The sequence below is a fragment of the Natator depressus genome, chromosome 4, assembly GCF_965152275.1.
Source record: "Natator depressus isolate rNatDep1 chromosome 4, rNatDep2.hap1, whole genome shotgun sequence".
NCBI lineage: Eukaryota > Metazoa > Chordata > Testudines > Cheloniidae > Natator > Natator depressus.
In genome coordinates, this window is record NC_134237.1 from 52,266,589 (window position 1) to 52,287,377 (window position 20,789).

Below are 20,789 nucleotides of genomic sequence, written 5' to 3' on the forward strand. Positions count from 1 at the left end.
TTACTAATAACCAGCATTACTTCATATACATGTTCAGCAGTCAGTGTCAACGGCCTGAGAGGAGAATAGATGTCTTTATGCAAAGACCCTTATGGAGAGGTTTTAGTATTTGTGAATAAAATATTTTAAAATTAAAACACTTTTCCATTCTTTTTCCCCTCTTCAGTTGTGGCACACCCCTTTTTTGTACACCAACTTACTGTTCTGCAGTCACCTTTGACTAGGTCTTAGATTCATTTATATGCATTTCTAGGTCAGTTAGATAAATGTACTAAGGGAATTTTTCCCCTTAGATATAGTATTATCTTTCTGATTATTTCTTGTACTATTGCGTGTGTGTGTGTGTAAATGCCAAATGTACACAAATATTTAATTCTCTTTTCATTATTTATCAGTTGTAGTGATGGTGAGAAGAAAGGAAAACTCATGTCCTTCAAACACCTTGCTTCCTATCCTACTGTCTATGCAAAGAACATATTTATATAGGTTTCTCTTCCTTGAGTCCTGTCTACCCTTCTGGAAGTCTTTTGATTTCCCAGAGATGTTAGCACCTCTAACACAACCCATTTCCCTTTTCGTCCTTTGCTACCTCATATTAGTGCTTCCCCCAAGAGAAAATTTTTATTTAAACTTTAAATCACATGGTGATGCTCTTGGGAGGATAAATGGTCATTTTAAGCAATGCAGGACAAATCCCAAAGCCCATTCACATGTTCCTCACCTGGTTTCTGTCTCTGGCATTTGCATATCGGAATCTCTGGATATAATAGAAGACCAGCCATGCCAGGGAGATGATCATCAACACGATGAAGGAGATGGAGACAAACACCACTGAGGTACGGCTGACGTATTTCTGCAAGTTGCGTGTTCCAATTGTTATATACATCATCACAGTAACATTCCTCTCCAGCAGACTCACTATCTCTTTTCCTTTAGGCTCAGGAATCATTATTGCTACTACATCTTCTACACCTGTCAGATAGGAGAGGGAGGGGGAGAAACAATAAGAAAAAACAGGAACAGCAGCAGCCACAAAAGAAGATGAGTCAGCCGTGGCACAGTAAAAAGAGCTCAACAGTCACAAAATAAAACCTTCCCCTCATTCTGCTGCATGCTGTTTTTTATTGCGAGGTAAGCCAGACAAAATCCAGCAGAAAACTTTGGTTTCAGCTGTAACCAGTTACACAATCTGGTCCAGCACACTGAGCCTCAAGGGTGGTTGTGTGACTAAGGGAAGGTTCATGGGTTGGCACAAACACAGGTTCCCACTGCTATTGAGGCTTATATAGAAGATATAGCCATGGCATAAATACAGATAGGAGTAGTTGTGTGCTACAAGCACAGACAGATGTATTGTGCTCTACCAGCATGCTGCACACTTCACGGGTCTGTAAAAGGAAACAAGTACAATGTTTTCCCTCTGCATCCAAGTACTCAAACAGGGATTCCTAAAACATACGATCAGATCCTGGGATCTGATCTTGCTGCATCTGGTGTAGTTCAGGATGGCACGATGTATGTGAGAAAAAAGTACGCAAAAGAAAACTGTCTAAGCGACCAAGGGAGTAAAATCTGCTCTTACACTAGTTTAAAATTTAGATTAACTCTACTGAATGGAGTTACTCTGGATTTCCACTGAATTAACTGAGACCTAATGTTGTCCAAAGGCATCTGATGCTTTTGGAGAAAGCAAAACAGTATTGTCTGGATGATAGCCAGGTTACGTTAAATGTTCCACATTCATTCGCAGCAACGTTTCCAGCATACAGTCAATATAGAGCTCAAAAATGAGTGAGTGATTAGGAGGATAAAAGACAAAGGAAACAAACATGATAAGATTCATTACAGGTCCCTTTTACCAGGTGACTTAAAGATGGATCCAATTACATCTTTTCTTTCAAAAATATTACAGGTTAGTAAATGTAACCATCAACTTTACTCCCTTTCCATCTGAAATACATTTTTGTTTTACTACTCTACTTTAGTTAAGGGTGTCAGACCGCTGGTCTGCTTGATGTATTAATCCAGTGCCCATGGTAGATTCTAGCAAATAAATAAATAAATAACCTAAAATAAAAAATGTCTAGCCCTTGTGGTTGCAATAACAACCTTCTGAATGTGATCTGTTGTGGCATAGGCAGCCCGAAACAGCAGCTCAGGGGGTGTGAACTGACTTCATTCATCTTAATGGGAGTTTATCTAATAAGTGGTATAACTGAAAGTGTAATTTGGCCCTTCCCACAGAATGAATTTGACATGTTTGCTCAAAGGGCTCGTTGAAATAAAAGGGACACTGTGTAAAGGTTTGTAAGAAAGAAAAAAGGAAAAAAAAAAAAAGAACCATTATTAACTTTTGCCTTAACTCTCCGAATGGCAGCTTCTGGAAAAAGCCAGCAATCAAATGCATTTGGAGGATGGTATATACATCTCATCAAGGGTTCAACTGTTCATAATATATTGCTGATGACTTTCAACTTTGCTGTTCAAATCCGTCTCTTCAAATGTTTCCTGAGCACTTTGGATTCACCAGAGTCAGAGCACTGACCCCCACCACAGGAGACTGGGCTCCAGGACCATGCCTTTGACAGAGAACCGAAGCTGCACATGTGGGCACAGCACTCCCCACCCCACCTCTTATCTCTCAGGGGCTAATGAATCGTTTAGCTGTCTTTGAGATGTAATTTACCTCAGTAAATTATCCCAAGAACCATGTAAAATTTGACAGATTGCAAAAACAGTAAAGCAGCATATTAGGAAACTGAGATTAAACAACAGGTAAAATAGTTCCAAATACTCCTCAGCGTGAACTCAGTTTCACCTAAATAGGTGCAAACCTTGGAATTATATCAGGCAAAGACAGAATGAAATGCTCATATCTTTAAAGATCACTGGTTGTGTTGGTCACTCCAGGCTGTTAAATTCTAGATATTTCTCTCTCACCACAAGCTATGTTTCACCCTTTCAGGTCAGCATGCCCACATTTCTGTCAGCCCTTTTTCCCTCCTCAGGCCTCTACTATGAACCCCTTCCATTACTGTACCAGCCATGAAGCGCATGTTGTATTGGCATAAATATAACATCTGTGCAGATGTCATATCTTAGGAAAAGTAGTATTTTCAGTCCCTTTGCTCTCAAGCCCCCTAACATCTCAAAAAACTCCTTTGATCTTCTCCAGATACAGTTATCTGCCTTCTCTGCACAATAGTCTTTTCTCCAACTGACAATAGACCATTGATGTAGAAATATTTCTTTCAGATCACATTAGTATTCCCTTTCCTGCAACAAGACATTGGTTCATCTCCTGCTCATACACAGTAATGAGAACCACAAGCAGTACTTACATATTTTCAAATCGCCATAGAAACTTTAATTAATCAATACCCACAGTACCCCTAGGTAAGTACTGTCTCCATTGTACTGATGGGGAAAGTGAGGCATAGAGAAGTTAAATAACTTGGTGTCACAATGTCAGACCTAGCATTAGGTCTTAGGAAATCCTGGTTCCTATGCCTGGACTAAGACCACTAAGCTAGTGGGAAGAGGCGTGATCTAGTGGCCTTAGTCCAGGCATAAGCTAAGACCACTAGATCAACAGCTTCTCTGATCAAACAAAACGAAGCACTAGAATACATAAACCACAAGTAGCTCATTGTGTAAAATGCACGCAGCTCGTAGAAAGGGACAGAGCTGAGATGTACCACTCCTGCAGAAGTTTAGGGTATGTCAGGACTATAAGTGCAACAGTGGCACAGATGCAGCGCTGCAGCTAGGCCGCTGTAGTGTAGACACTTACTTCAGTGATAGAAGGGGTCTTTCTGTCTCTGTAGTAAATCCAGCCCCTCAAGAGAGGGCAACTAGGTCAACATAGCTGCATCTACAGTGAGGAATAGGTCAACTAACTACATCGACACAGGGCATGGAATTTTTCACAGCCCTGAGAGATGTATGCTAAGTTTTAAGTGTAGACCAGGCCTCAGGAATGAACTCTGCCTTGCTGAGGCAGAATGCCTTCTGGAATTTTCCAGAGTGCAGTGGGAGTGCCAATTCTGCTCTACGGAGCAGCACAGAGATATTAGAGGGGAGTCGGGGCAGGGGGAGGAGACAGGAACTGCATTAGAGGAAGAGGCTCTTTATGCTTTCTCCACCTCCGTAAGGTCCTGTTTCAATCTGACCCTAAATTATCAAAATAAAGGAAGAGCTTTAAAAAAAGCCAAGAAAAGATGGCCATAGAAGGATCAGCCTGAGAAGAAAGGCAGGCACAGAAACACTGTTGGCCATAATGGACTAGATCCTTAGGACCAGCCATTTGGAGACTATGAAAGCTAGCCGATTCCTGGGCCACTGCACTTTCATCCGGCCGGCAGCAAGTCTCTGCACCACGGGCCAGAAGCCCTGAGCCTCAGCACCCCCGCACAGGACTGGAGCCACAAGCCCCAGTGAGCCCCGCTGTGGGGGGGAAGCTAGGGTTGCCAAGCTGTTAAAAGTCCTATCGGCTCCTAACAGCTCCCAGAAGTGACCAGCAAGTCCCTGCAGCCCTTAGGATCGGGGCAATCAGGAAAGCTCTGCGTGCTGCCCATGACCACACTGCCAGCTCTGCAGCTCCCCTTGGCTGGGAACCACTGTCAATGGGAGATGTGGGGGCAGTGCCTGCAGGCATGGGCAGCACGCACAGAGGAGAGGCCCTTGGCCCCTCCACCTAGGGGCTGGATGTGCCAGCTGCTTCTGGGAGCAGCATGGAACCAGGGCTGGCAGGGAGCCTGCCTTAGCCCCACTGACTGGGAGCTGCCTGAGGGGGGAGCCGCCTGGCCGGAGCCCGCACCCCAAACCCTCTACCCCAGGTCAGAACTCCCTTCTGCACCTTAACACCCTCCCAGACCCCCGACCCCGAGCCCTCTGCCCCAGATCAGAACCCACTCCTGCACCCTAACACCCTCCCAGACCCTGCACCAGCCCTGCCCACTCCCAGACTCCAAACCTCTTGGCCCCAGCCCAGAACCCCCTCTCCTGTACCCCTCATTTGTGGCCCCAACCCAGAACCTAGGGGAATCCCTGAACCTCTGCGCTGGCTCACCCTGCTGCAGGGGGAAGCCCCAAGCCTCCGTGCCCCACTGCGGGGCTGTGTGTGGCCTGCAACTGATTTTTTCTGTGGGTCAATGGACCCCGTTTTAATTGACAGCATACTTGTGCATGAGCACTTCTGTAGTTTATTTAGTCCCCTGAATTTCATATTCAGGGCATTCATGTGCTTTTTGTCCTTGAAGTGGCTTATTTTATAAATGCAATGGGCATTTGTGGTCTGACATTTTGTGTGGAATTACAGCTGTTGGGTAAACTACGTGTCATAGATGACATGATTTCCCTTGTGCATTACCTTGAGACAATCAATCACACCTTGATTATGTATTAGTTTCTCTCTCTACACAGTGTGTATTATTCTGATTTTTTCATTTCCTTTACATAATGCTGATTTGTTCTTCTTGTATTATCTGTAACTTATGTACACAGGCCTAATAATAGGCTTGTCTAATGTATAGGGGCTTTTTAGTTAAACTCTCTTCTAAGCAATTTGACTCTATGGTTAAGCTGTATTGCCATTAGCAATCGCTATTAATGTTTTTTAAAAAAGATTTTCTTTCCTACCATCCCATTACATAGATAATCTTAAGATTTCAGAATGGCATGTTATGCAATGGCATGTATCCTGAATTGTACGAGGCAGGTAAAAAGTAACAAAGCTCAGGTGAATCTGAAAACAGACAATGTAAAAATATTATGTAAAATTAGCATAAACTAAAGTTTAAATGGGTAAAACAAACTCAATGTGTTTAAACTAAAAAAACTTTGATTAGGAAGTTTCAGAGTTTCCAGTCAGGCCACAAATCATTTTTAGTAATGGACCAACATTGTACTGGAATAAGGGCAAGTATCCACAACTAGGGCAGATATGTGTTTTGATCAATTTATTTTAATATGACAAGTTTGCCACCTGGGTTTGGACACTTTTTCCTGGGGTTACCTGGCAACTTCTGGAGGAGTGAGGGGAAGAAGGACTCAATCAAACTCACCATCAAAGCTGCTGGAGATGCTGTCAGATGCTGGGAATGGATCACTTGATAATTATGCTATTCTGTTAATTCCCTCTGAAGCATCTGGCATTAGCTACAGTCAGAAGAGAGGATACTGGGCTTGATGGACTATTGGTCTGACCCAATATGGCCATTCTTACATTCTTATTTATGGATGGAGTATAGATACACACCTAGTGGAATTTTCAAAAGCACCTACACAGGTTAAGCACTTAACTCCCATTGAAATCAACTAACTGATTTGGCACTTTTGAAGATCCCACTCAGCAGCTAGATATCTTTCAAAATTTGGCACTAAGGGACTTGCCTTCAGGTCACATAGGAAGGCTGTTGCAAAGCAGGGAATTGAACCCAGGGCTCCCATCCTTCCTCTGAAAGGATTTACCATCACATTGTTCTCTAGATCTTGAAGTGTCCTAACTAAAGCAGGAAAGGAGAGGGAATCACCTGACATCAGTACCTCTATTAGGTCAGGTTCCGGCTGTTACCCTTCCATAGAGTATTGCTTTCTTTCCCCAGCTTAATTCTTCTACTTCTTTCCTATTTTTCCCATTTTGTCTTCTGACTAATAGGAACTCATCTTAACCAGATAGGACAGGTCTACTCTTGGAGCATTCCTGTGACCTAAGAAAGGTCATTCTTTTCAGTTTACCTATCAGTCTCGTCAGTTTGCCAGGATTCAAGGTGGCTAACAAGGGCATGGATCAGGTGCCATACCTGTAATTTTTCAAGCCAACATGCAAGAAAGAAGCTTCACTTTTATCTTTTGCTGTTCCTTTCTTGCTGTCCTATGTGCCTTCATCTGGTTTTTATTTAAAAACAAAACAAAAAAACCTACCTGTAAGAATGAAGACACCTCCCCCTCAGAACTCCACTTCAAAAACTACCCCCCAAGAGTTACCAATATAATTAACGGTCTCATTTCTCCAATAAGGGCATTTAACATAGTCTTTAATATCACCTGGAACACTATGAGAAATAACTTTTCCTTTTTAAAGTCTTTATAAAACTAACGAGAAAGGAAACAAGACTTTAAAAAGAAAAGTGTATTTAATTTTCTAAGTGTAAATACCTTAACTGAGTCTTATCTTGCTCTGTTATTTATTAAAAAGTTAAAATGTATTTTATGGTGGTTGTACACAATGGAAGTAGGCCAGATATAATGCTACACACACTCCGGATCACACTTAGGTGTTTTATTCTGCCTTAGTAAAACAAGAGTTCTCCAAAAAGATTCTCTCCCCATTTATAAGTACAGTGGGCATTCTATGCTTTGTGTATTCTGAGAACAATAAAATACTTGAAGACAGCACAGAGAACGTCTCCTAATTCAAAATCTCAGTAATTATTTTTTAAAAGGGCAGTTTCAGAAAAATGTGGCTGTTTTATTTCTTTATTCTGGGGTGGGGGGAAGGAGAAACTATTTTCAGGGTCTTGTCCCAACTTACTCCACCTAACTCTGACCTCAGTTCCACGCACTAGCCCTCAACACTTCCAAATTTTATGCCCACTGCTCATCATAGCTGAGCATCACTTTTTCATGTGTGTTGCCTCCACCTGTCGGAAGATGGCACTTGCATTTCCTCCCAACAAGCCACTCTGCAATTTCCCCCTTTCATGTCTTGCTTCAAAACTTCTTGCATCTGATTGCACCTACACGCTTTGTTTCTTCATCCTTGCTGCCTCCCCTTTTTCTCTCTGTGACAGTACATGCTATCACAAACTCTTGCCCTTACAAAGCACTTTGTGATATTTTGCAGCAAAGATGCTACATATATACACTGCAGGAAAAATATGCTGAACACAGCTACACTGTGTAAAAATGGAAAGTCAGAAGACAGCTGTAGCAAAACATGAGCAGAGAGTTTTCTGAGACAAATAACCTGATAGCCTGGCTTCGCATTCAAGCTTTGTTTAAAATTCCACCGAGTGACTGATCAGAGCTCAAAGGCACAGTAAGGATTGTTGTTCAATTGATTGGATCACTATACCTGGATTTTTATTCTCAACTATCATATTGCAAAGAAGAGAGAAATAACGAGAGCTTTATGTTCGCATTCCCCCCTTCTCTTCTTAGTAAAATATTTGTTTCTTTTAGTTTCATATGAAATTACATATGGCGAGGCCCAGCCTTGATGGAATCGATGGAACAGGGCATTGTGATTGGACAGTGGCAATACTGAAAAGATGTGTTCTGGCTTAGCCTCAAAAGAGACTCTTTTCTAGTCCGTGGGCCAAATACATCCCTGGTACATCTTCATTAATGTTAATACAGTTACACCAAGTGGTAGTGACTCCATTCAAAGCAGAGGAAAGAGAATAGTCACAGCTAATTAATGTAGGTATTGTATTGATATGTTCCAGTGCAGTTTAACCACTACGTTTAAAAGCATATCAGATAATATACAGAGATATTTCTCTTGAGCATATGCATCCAAACGTAAAAAGACATCTCTCATTGCCATATCTTTAACAACAATTGCAATTCCCTACTAGCAGTTTATTACCTACGTATTTTTTTCTATTTCTGTCCAACATTAGTGCAGAGTTTGCTATGAATTTTTAAGCAGTTGTCAGGGTGAATCATAGTGAATCATGAATCAAACGATTGCAGGCTGCAATGAATGGATTTTTTTGAGGCGGGGGGAGGGCTTAGGAAACATTTAACATGTTAATGCTTCCCTCTGTGTGTATCAATCATAAAACAAGTTAGGTAGAACTTGTAGGGCTTTGAGTTGGTTTAAATCATTTTAATTTGCTGAAACATACTTATCTAACCAAACGAGTTTGGGTTGAGTGAATTGTGTGATGTGTGACTAACCTTTCAGCAACTTTTCTGTTTCAAAGCAAACTTGACTTTAGGATTACACACGAGTGCCAATCACATTGTGTCAATGGGTAATCGATGGAACAGGGCATTGTGATTGGACAGTGGCAATACTGAAAAGATGTGTTCTGGCTTAGCCTCAAAAGAGACTCTTTTCTAGTCCGTGGGCCAAATACATCCCTGGTACATCTTCATTAATGTTAATACAGTTACACCAAGTGGTAGTGACTCCATTCATTCAGCAGAGTTAACCAGAGATGAATTTGGCCCAAAATATTGAGTAACTCTTTCTTCTCCATCCCAATCTGCAGGAGAAGGGGTCCTTCTCATGCAGAGCTTCTCTTTGCTACTTGGAAAGTGAGCTCAAAGTGCAGCACGTCCTCCTTATGGAGATGCTCTTCATCCAGTCCTGGGTCTGTGTGGAGGGGAGGACAGAATCGAGGAGGAGGAAGAAAGTCCGGGAAAGAGTGAGTGGGGTGGACGCAGGGCTCAGGGTGAGGGAAAGGTACTCTCCCTCTGGCCTCATGGAAATTAGCTGGAAAAGTTAATACAGCTTTAAGGGCAGGCGGCATAACTTTATTACTATCCAAACCATTTTTCCAAATCTGGCCATGAACATACTCCACAGGTACACACAGTGGCGGATTAATGATTTTGCTGCCCCTAGGCCCTGAAATAATTGCCGCCACCAGCCCCATAATAACTTGTTTTAGTTTTTGTACAAATTCGTTGGAACCCACCAGCAGCTGTTTCCTGCGGCAAGCCTAGGAGGGAGGGGGTAGAAGTGGAGTCGCGGCGTGCTCGGGGGAGGAGGCAGTGGAGGAGAGCTGGAGCGGGGAGCAGTTCTACCTCCTCCCCTGAGTGTGCCGCTGCTCCCCTTCTCCGTCCTCCCAGTGCTTTCGTGCGGCAAGCCTAGGAGGGAGAGGGAAGGAGGGGAAACGCGGCGCGCCCACGGGCGGCAGAGGAGCACGAGCACCCACCAGCGATGGGTAAAGTCGGCGCTTATGGCTATTATAAATTTGCCGCACCTGTAAATTTGCCGCCCTAGGCCTAGGCCTTTTTGGCCTAGGCGATAATACGCCACTGGGTACACACCAAATTGCAAGTTTCGAAGTCCACCCATTGTTGGGTAATTTGTGTGCATCTGCAGTGAGGAAAAGAAAAGCTATGGGGAGATATGGTATTAATTATATAGTACTGGAAAAGTGAGGGGTTTAGCCCCTCAAATTCAAAAATGGCTGAATAGATTTTGCACTTTCTTTGGGAAGTGAATAAGCACAGAAAACTTTAGACAAAAGGATTTATGGAAGTTTGCCACCTTGACCACAGTGCTGGCTGTCAAACAAATGGCATTATTTATGGATTTTGTTCTTGGAGCTTTACAGGTGCTTTGGAATATACTTTATTCCCCTGGTTACTGGTCTGGTAGGATAACAAAGGCTGCATCTTTAATGCTCTGTCAATTTTTAGGTGAGCATTAAAAATGTAATGTTTGACACAGTACAGAAAAGATGTAATTCTTGAGGCTGCCAACTGCCCAAGTTTAGTTAAAGGACAAATGATTAATTGAATTATTTGAACAAAATTCAGCAGATTTATGAAGTCTTCTACAAAATCTTCCTATTAATATGCCAATGAAGGTTTCTCCTACATCAAACACAGAGACAATATGTGGTAAAATAGTTCCTCTTCAAATTTTAACGTGGCTGGTAACCAAACCTCGAACTGTATTTAGGATTTAGGAGTGCCCTAATGACTTAAAATGACTCAGATTAATGGTCTATGAAGACGAGTATCCGGTCTGACAGGGGCCAGCAGCAGATCCTTCAGATAAAGGTGCAAGAAACTGTAACAAATCTTTTTTTTAAACTCCTGCATTAAATAGTTTTATTTTCCATATATGTAGTATTTGAAACAGTAAAGCAAATGAAGACCTCAGCAGGTTCTTATTGTCATTCCCATTATTATTGCAGCAATGGAGTAGGATCTGCAGGTATCCCCTAGAAGTACCATATGGACATCACAGGTGGTTTGAGCCAGCTCAATGGTTCTAATTCCCACGTTTAGTGGAGCCAGTTCTGTACACAGTGACTTACTATCTTGCTGATCCTGGGATCTCTTTCTCTCAACAGTTGCTGCTAGGGTGTACATTTGAGAGAGTGAGTTTTTATAGTAGGCTTTATCATTTTTACAGTATTTTAAAAACAAAATTATAGTATTTTAAAAATAAATTATTACATTTCGTTACATGATAGAATCTTCAACACAAAGTCTCTGACCCAGCAAGAAAGTCAGTAACTAGCAGAATAAAAATTAAATTGGCATCTTTGACCTGGTATTCTTTAGTTTACTGTTCATAAAGGATGAAGCCATCATCATAATCCCCTGGTAAAAAAAAAGTGCTCTCCTTATAACCATGTTGCTGTTCTGTTTCTTTCCTATACTGGAAATTTCCATCTGATTTGCATATATGCATTTTAATATAAAGTTTAACTACTTATAACCTGCTTCTTCACTATAATTTCCACAAATGCAATGAGAAGTACAAACTCATTATGACAACCCAGTAAAAGTTCAACCATGTTCATACTGCTTAACAAAATATTTGCACTAAACTGGGAAATTATAAAAACACCAGATAACCCCTGACTTCTAACAAACATCCTAGAAAAATAAACATGGGTTTAAATCACAGCTGCGTGAACTCAACCTAGTTTTGAAAGCCCAAATAGTTCAAGAAGTTTACAAAACATTGTACTCTATGAGCTTCTGCCATTCCAGAGAAGAACCAATACAGTATCACGTAAACAACTCCTTAGATTTTACCTGTATCAGCCATGAGACATTACATTTCATAGATAAATAGTCTGGGAGGTGCAACAGGGGTGCCTAATTAACCTGAGGCCTTAGACACACAATACCTATCAAAGTGCTCAACTGTGCAACTGAAAGTTGAATTTCCCTATGGGCAGATGAAAGATGAGGTCAGATCATCAGCAGAGAAACTTGCAGGAGTCAGTGCAATACTGCCAAAAGGAGCAGGAACTCCTTTCTACGTAGGAAAGGCAAATCAGAAGCAGCAGGGGCTGGAGCAGACTCAGGCTCCTCACTCTCTGGTCTAGGGGTAAGTGCAGAGGAAGAATGGGAGTGGAGAGCATAACTGACAGAGCCTTATAGCCTGTTCCCCATAAGGTAGCTTTACAATATTATGTTATAGGTTTTTCTTGAAAGATGGAGGAAAGGAGACAGTAAAACGTGACATACCAGATCTGTGCGAGACTTAGGGCCTGGCCCACACTACCAAGTTAGGTTGATGCAAGTCATCTTGAGTCGACCTATTTATGTATGCAACTACACTCAAGTTTGTCTCCCACCAGACACAAGTACGCTGTTACAGACACACAATAAAACCACCTGCCTGAACAGCATTGGGCCATAGACAACCTACTGAGTTTGACGCAGTGCGAGTGTACACACTATGTGACCTATGTCGATCCTAACAGTCATCCAGTAGCTGTCCCACAATGTTGCATTCCCTGAGGCAGTGACCACTCTGGTCACAATTTTAAAAGTCCATTGCGCGGGAATCACACAGACCAGAAGCTATTCCCCCCCCTTAACATTCCCCCCAACCCCCATGTATTTTTAAATAACTTTTCCTGATTGCAGCTCTCCATTGTTGCATACAACGGCCCATGCCAGCTCCACACATGCTAGACGCACTTCTGCCTGGAGTAGACATGAAGTATTGGATCTCCTGGGCCTGTGGGGAGATGAGGCTGTGTGAGCACAGCTATGGACCAGCCACAGAAATGTGGACATCTGTAAATATATTGGATGGGGATGCAGGCAAACGGGTACAGACTGGGATCAGCAGGACGGCTGTGTGAAAGCAAAGGAACTGCAACAGGTTGCCCTGCAGATCTGCTGCTTTTACAACACGTTCTATACCATGCTTAGCAGAGACCTCACCAGCACCACAAAAGCCACTGTGAACCACTTGGAGACAAGACAGAGATCCCTGCGATGAACGGGGGTGGGGGACAGAGACGTGGAGGGTGGTTTCAGCCATGCCACGAGCCAGGACCTGTTCAAGATTCTGCCACAGCATAGCCAGCCCTGCCAGCTGAGCATGAACAACTCCAATGAAGGGGAAGGGACATCAAGTGTATGCATGCATGCAGTTTTCCTTACAATGTTTAAGTTGTAAGGGTGTCTGGCCCATTCCCAATTAACACGACACAGATATCGACTTTTGCTTGTTTTACTCATACAAAACGAGATGGAGATACAACAGAGGTTGACCTGGCATCTGCTTTTTATTCCCCTGTTGGGTTAGGTAGGAGGGCCATGAGGAGCAGTTTATGTACATAGCGTTGCTCCTTTTATCCTCCTGAGAGATGTGGACGAAAAACCTCCATGGAAATACTCTGCAATCCTCTCTCAAAGGTTTCCAGAGATGGCTGCCTTATTTCCTCCTCTGCTGTAGAGCACTTTTCCATGGTACTCTGCAGTGAGTTTGGCTGACACCATTGCAGTCAACAAGCTACTGGCATTTGGGCCTGGCAGCTTTGAGATAGTAGTAGCAGCTGTGTGCTCTGTGCCTGTGTTACCCTCAGGAGTGAGATATCAGCTAAAACCACCAACGCTTGTGGAAACCGTGCCAATATTCAGTGCCACTCCCTTATATTGTACCCATGAATAAGGATAGAAATTATATTGCAAAAGAAAATTCAGGCCCCCACCCCATACTCATTATGGCGGGGGCTGGAAAGAGGTGCTGTGCAGAGGCACTCCAAAGCTAGAGTGTCAATAAACATCTCATATTAAAAATATTTTTGGGAAGAAGGGAAGGAGTTTTGAAACATCTCTCTCCTTTTCCATTGTGACTGTGAATCCAGTGGTACCTCGGTCTCTTTTTATCAGCAGCATTTGACATGGCAGCCTCAATGGGTGCCCTCTCCCCACTAGCGGAATGCCTGACCCTGATGAGGAGGAGAAAGAGGAGGAGTAGGGAAGACATGCTCATCCTGCAAGGCAGTGCTGCATCCAACTGTGAACAAAAGGCTTGAAGGGCCAATATGACTGATAGCATGGAGAAGGAAAGAGAGGACAGGAACAATGACCAGGAGTCCCAGCAGAACAAGGAGAGAGAAATGCATCAGGACATAATGGGGCTTCAGGCACTAACTCAAATGCTCCAGACCCTGGTTGACCTAAGTCCAAGAATCCCAGACTCTCCACCCTTTGCAGTCCTTGGAGAACTCCCTAGTCATTGCTTCCTACCAGTGTTCCCTCTAGTTTTTCCCACCCATGTGCGGAATGAATTTTATTATGTGCACCGATATGGAAGTGATGTGTCACACATCACCTTCATATCAGTGCACATAACAAAATTCATGGGGTGGGGCTAAGGCGTTTGGAGTGTGGGAGGGGGTTCAGGGCTGGGGCAGAGGGTTGGGGTACAGGGGTGAGGGCTCTGCGGTGGGGCTGGGAATGAGGGGTGTGAAGAGCCGTAGGGTGCTAGGAGCTACGGCGGGGAAAGAGTACTCCGCTCAGCTCTCTTTCCCTGCAGCAGAAGCACCTGGGATGGGGGTGTGGAGAAGCACCTCTCCACACCGTGGCAGCTCTGGGGTTGGGGCTGCAGGATAGGCGCCCCTCCCCTGACCCCAGCAGGTCCAGACTGCTCCGGCCGTGCCATCCCGGCCACGCCTGGGGCCGTGCTGCTCCAGCAGGTCTGGGCTCCCCAGCCCAACTGCAGCTGGGCCCAATCTGGCTGCACCGCCCCAGCAGGTCTGGGCGACCCGTCTGTTAGGTCCACTCCATCCGTGCTTGGGGCCAGCCTGGGCCATGCTGTAGCAGAGCTGGGGATGGGAGAGAGGTGCCCCAACAGGTTGGGGGCCAGGCTAGGTAGGGGCTGGGGGATGGGCACCCCTCCCTTGGTGGTGGCAGGTCCCTGGGAGGGTTCCTTGAGCGCCTGCACGGCCGCGCAGCTTACAGGGAATTTAGCTCCTTATATCCCCCAACATACCACATGGTATCATGGGCTGTATCCTTACCCCTACCACTCCACATTGGGAGATAGCAAGGAAAACCACAGCTTCACACACACTGACCTGTGACAACGATGGCTGGTGTATGTGTAGGCTGCATTTGTGCACTGAAAGGGACAGAAACATTTGCTGACTTTCCGATTTTAAAGTTCCACTCTGTTAATTTATATGTTAAAATTTTGTATTACATTACCTGCAGTTCTCTGCAAAATGTATTTCTGCACTGTTTTTCCCACTCAAATTTCTATTTTTGGAAAATACAATTATCTTTATTAGTTCACAGTATATTGCAGAATGCATTGTGGTACTCAAATCACACAGTACTTGAAAATGTACAGCAAGCACCACATAATACATCAATTCAGGAAAATACCAAGTCGGATTATAATTGTCCTGCAACCACTACACAATTATTCGCAGCATCCAGAGCTCTGGGTCCAGAGCACAGTCCAGCACAGAACAATAGTGTGGCTGACCGCTAGAGTGCTCTTTCAAAGTCTCCCTCAACTACATAGCTCCATGTTGGGGTCTTGTAACGGAATTGTGTCTGCCTGTTCAAAATCAGAACACAGTCGCTCACCCTCTGACCTTCACCCTAGTGGCAGGTTTTCCTCCCTTGTCTCACAGATATTATGCCAGACACAACAGGCAGCTATAACCATTGGGATATTTTTCTCATTGGGATCCACGAGCATCCCTTCAATCTATCAAAAGCACAATCAGTTGTCATTCTGCATCTGCTGTTCTGGTAGTTGAATCTTTCCCTGGTGCTGTCAAGGTGGCCCGTGTATGGCTTCATCAGCCAGGGGAGCAAGGAGTAGGTTGGGTTCCCCAGAATCACTATGGTTATTTCAATATGGAATCAGCTGATCGGGAAAGTAAGTCCTGGCTTGCAGCTTTCTGAACAGTCTTGTGTTCTTAAAGATTCGAGCATCATTCAATCTTCCCTGATCAGCCCACACTGATGTCAGTGAAACATCCCTGATGACTCACTAATGCTTGAATAACCATAGAAAATTAGCCCTTTCTGTTGATGTACTCTGTAGCAAGGTGGGCTGATGCCAAAACAGGGATACATGTGCCATCTATTGCCTCACTGCACTTTGGGAACCCCATTGCTGCAAATCCATCCAATATGTCCTGCACTTTGTTGAGAGTCACAGTCCTGCATAGCAAGAGGCAATTAATGGCCCTGCACACTTGCAGGACAATGGCCTCCACTGTTGATCTTCCAGCTCCAAAATGATTTCCCATGGACTGGTAGCCTGTTGCTGCCTTCCAGAGTGAGACTGCTATTTGCTTCTCCACTGTCAATGCAGCTCTCGTTCTGGTGTCCCTGTGCTGAAGGACTGGGGCAAGCCTTACACACAGATCCAGGATGTGGCCCTTTCGCATCCAAATGTTCTCCTGTCACCACTCGTTGCTTTACAATGCAATCCCAGCAGCTCATTTCTCAGGCCCAGAAGCGGCCCCCCGTCTGGAGCTGCTCTGTGAGTACCACCACCAAGTTTGAATTGTTTTTCATTAAGTCCTTTAGCAAATGGTCCTTGAAGAAGTAGTCATGTCCCTCATTGTTGTAGTACTTCGTGAGAGTCTGCCAATACAGGAGAACAGTATACCCTATCTTGGCAATGTTCATGAGGTTAGTACACAGCTCTGCAGGCTCCATGATTCTCTTAGAGAAGGTGGACACCAAAAAGTGCCACGTAGGTTTGCGGGATTTAAAAAAATAATGTGAAAAGTTTGGGACATGGATGACATTATGGGATGGAGAAAGCTGAATGCTGGGAACTTGACTCCTAGCTCCCCGAGATCCCCTATCCCATAGGAAAAGTTTCCCAAAAGGTATTTTGCTGGACAGTGGTGCTTGGCACACGGGGACACCTGCCTATGGCACACTGTACATTGCATCAACAGAAGCACACTGAATGAGTCCACAGAGCATTGACAAGCAGTCAAACATACACGTGCCTGAGTAACGTACAATCTTCGGTGGCTGAATGCAGACTTAACTTGCACTGACCAAAGTCTGTAGTATAGATATGGCCATAGTGTTGTTATGAGAACAGGAACTTTTTTCTATTTAAATCCACAGCCTTTGCCTTAAGTGATGGAGGACTTCTCCATTTAAAATTTTTAGTTTTTTAAAAAACTAAGGAAGAAAAATCCCTTCACTTAATGCTCTCTCCCTCATTCCTCTTTGACCCTCCTTTCAGCTTCTATCTCCTCGGTCCCTTGCCCCTCTTCCAGTGCTTTCTCCTGAAAATGCAGGAGCCACTGCACAGTTGGATGATACATTCTTAGGAAGTTAGTTCTTTCAGGGGGAAAATCTATTGCTTACATTATTAATTTGCTATAGGTTTCGATCCTTTTACCATGAACCACTTTTCACTACAGCAGCATAAGTGTTAATTCATATCAATGGAGCTCTGGCTACGATATTAAGCAACTGAAATGACATTTTTCTACTTGGTCATTAAATGAACAATAAAAACACCCAGTGGACCCATTGTTGGCTAATTAGATTTCTTTCAATGTTATGATTAGACATAGACAAGTTGTGCTGGCAGTGATCTTTCCCATGAGGCACAGTCTCTAAGCCACTGTTTAGAAGGACAAAGACATTTCTGCTTGTGTTGCTTTAATCAACGTCGGTCTTGCCAAAGGCCCGAATAAACTGTGGCAAAACAACAAAACCAAACCAGCGTCCAGTGGAAGAGGTACATTTTCCCTGGACTTTGTTTTCCACAAAGAACTTCAATCCATCAGTTCAACTAACTGACCATACCAATGAACTGTAATTCTCTTATTTATTTTTATCAGATTACAAATGCCATAAAAGGTGCTGTAAACATCTAAGAGTTAAAGGTTCCATCAGACACCATTAAAGTCTTTCCATAGTTGCTATCATAGCCAGTGAAGTATTTTTATTACACGTGCTAATAGTTTACCCTGATGATCACTCTAGAACTCTCCTTTGTTTTCTAATCTATACACACCTTTAATAGAACAATTTACTGCCACTATAAATTCTTTTTCTATTCTATTCCCAGCTTAAATTCTGAGACTCAAGTTCGACTTTGAGAAAAGTCTTCAGATTGTAATCTATACAGTTTGATTTTGCATTATAGCACCCTTTATAGAGGCTTTACAACTATGGCATGCTCAACTTAATAGTGAAACACAAAACTGCTAAAAGAATAAGGTATCATTTATTGTTAAAATATATCTATTTAACATGACGGGTCATAATCAGCTCTAGTCTAAGCAGAAACAACTCCATTGACTTCAGTGTAGCTATGCTGAGGCTGAGGGAAATTTAACTTTACATCTTCGTAGGGTGTTTTTACTATACAACATTGCTATACTAGATAAATATTTTTATCCCCATTTCGCAAACAGGGAAACTAGGGCAGAGGGGTTGAGTGACTTGCCCAAGGCCACACAGAGAATAGTGGCACAGCTAGGAATATAATACAGGAATATCCAATTCCAAGGCACGTCTTGGACTCTATGCAGGTCCACACGTAGCAAAACATGTGGGGGCAGGAGGTACGGGGTATGGAATGGCTCTGACCAAGAGGCAGAGGCATGCATTCTCATGTGCAGAGAGGGAGGCAAGAAGCAAGCACTGCTGCTCCTCTAACAGGATGGGAGGAGAGAGAGAGAGAGAGAGAGAGAGAGAAGAGTGGCTAGAGCTGCTGCTATTTTCATAGAATGGCAGGGGAAGCCACTGCTCCTTTAAGAGTGGGAGAAGGAGTGAGAAGCAGAGGGTCATCCCAGAGGAACTGGAGCTGATTTTGCTGGTGGGGCAAGAATTGCTAGGAAGAACTGAGTGGAGAAGGAATTGATTTATTCAGTTGATTTTGGTGGGGGGGGGGGGGGATGAGAATGGATTGGGCCAGAGATTATTTATGACAGAGAGTGAACAATTACCAATGTAGTAAAATGCGTAGATGTGGGGGTGTGGTTTTGGAAGAGTGACAGTGCAGGCATTTTTCACTTGTGCAAGTGGATGTTGGGGAAGTTATTCAAGTCCTGTTCTTACTCTTACCCAAGACCATATGAGCAGTGGACACAACAAGCTGTGCCTCATCAGCAATGGAGAAACCCAACACCTGATCCTGCCAAATCCAACCCAGACAGTTTCGGATTGCTTGCTGGCCCTCATTCCTTGCAGGGACATATGCGGGGTGAGGGGGAGAAGAGAAGTGGTGATATTTGATGTTAAGGTTGTTTCTGGTCACAGTGATAAGGCCTGGATCCTATTCTCTAAGGCCTTATCTACACTGGCAATTTTTGGGGAAATCCCTCATTGCTGCACTACCATGGTGCAGGTCCACCAATGGAAGTAAGACCAAGAGCCCTAACAAAGAGATCTCTGGCATTTTTACATCCAGACCTGCGGATTCCGTGACTTTCTGTGACCTCCGTGACTTTTGCAGTGGCCGGTGCTGGCTCACCTGGGCCAGCGGTAGCAATTTGGGTGTGTGGGAGGGGGCTCAGAGCTGGGGCAGGGGGTTGGGGTGCGGTGCTTACCTGGGGTCGGGGAGGCTCCCCAGTTCCCACTGGCATGTCCCTGCAGCTCCTAGGCGGAGGGGCCAGGGGGCTCCGTGCGCTGCTTGTGCCCCCACAGCTCCCACTGGCTGTGGTTCCCAGCCAATGGGAGTTGCGGAGCCGGCACTTGCGACAGGAGCAGCATGCGGAGCCCCCGGGCCACCCCTCCTGCTAGGAGCTGCAGGGAGACATGGAGCTGGGCAGGAGCCTGAGAGCACCGCCAACCCTCCCCCACACCAGCAGGGATCCCAGGCCACCCGCTGCCACCCGCCCCCCCCAGCACCTGCTGTTCCCCTGTATTGCCCCCCAGAGCATCCGCAGCCCCCCAGGCCCACATTTTAGTGAGGGGTATATAGTAAAAGACATGGACAGGTCACGGGTCCTGAATTTTTGTGTATTGCCTGTGACCTGTCCATGACTTTTACTAAAAATACCCATGACTAAAACATAGCCTTAATCATGAGAGATGGAGTCAGGCCAACGATTCTAGCCCATAGGAGAAAATGGGGGCAGGAGATACCCAAACTACAACTCTGATGAGGCACTGCAGCACTTTAGGCAGATTAAGTTTCATGATGAATTGACTTGGAATTAAATAATTTGTTTTGACTTTTTTTGTAAAATTGAAATTTTCTCATGGAAAATTTTGATTTGTGGAAAGTGTATTTTCCATCAAAAAGTCATTTCAATGGAAAACACCCAACCAGCTCTAACTGACATTCAGTCTTGCTGTAGCACACTTCACTCTTTGGAGTTTTGCTTTCATTGCTATTTTATGGCACTTTTAATACAGATTTTATTTATTGAAATAAATGCTTGGGAGTATGGAAGATTCCTAAAGATGGAATCCTCACAAAAGGCCTCATGTTAACCAGTTTTCAGAGATAAATGTGTATGGATCTGACAGTAGAATTTTACCATAAAAATAATCCAAACACATTTAATTCTAGAGCTGCACGTCTACTGCATTTTCTGATGGTGGTTTGGCCCAAGAGGGCATTTTTAGCCCAGCATCTCACTTGTTCACTTTGTCTTGCCTGACAATCACTTAACTGAAGTCCATGTGATATTTAACATCTAAGGTACGATAAATTGCCCTCCCCATGCTTTTCTAATTAAAGTTATCTGCACACATTTCTCCAGTAAGTGAAAATGTTCAAATGCAAATACCTGCAGCCAGAGTCCTCAAGGAAGTTCTGGAAAATCTTAATCTTAGTCATGCATTTGGCTCTGTACATATGGCTCTATATTCCAGCTCCCATATGC

The 20,789-nt window shown here is 44.0% G+C and overlaps 1 protein-coding gene across 1 annotated transcript in view; it reads right to left on the minus strand.

Moving 5' to 3' along the window:
- Window positions 1-20,789, minus strand: part of RNF150 (ring finger protein 150) — a 187,677-nt gene that overhangs the window by 60,061 nt on the left and 106,827 nt on the right. Inside the window, exon 2 of the mRNA XM_074950904.1 lies at window positions 722-972. Within this exon, the coding sequence (XP_074807005.1) occupies window positions 722-972 (251 nt within the window). The remainder of the gene's footprint in view (window positions 1-721; window positions 973-20,789) is intronic.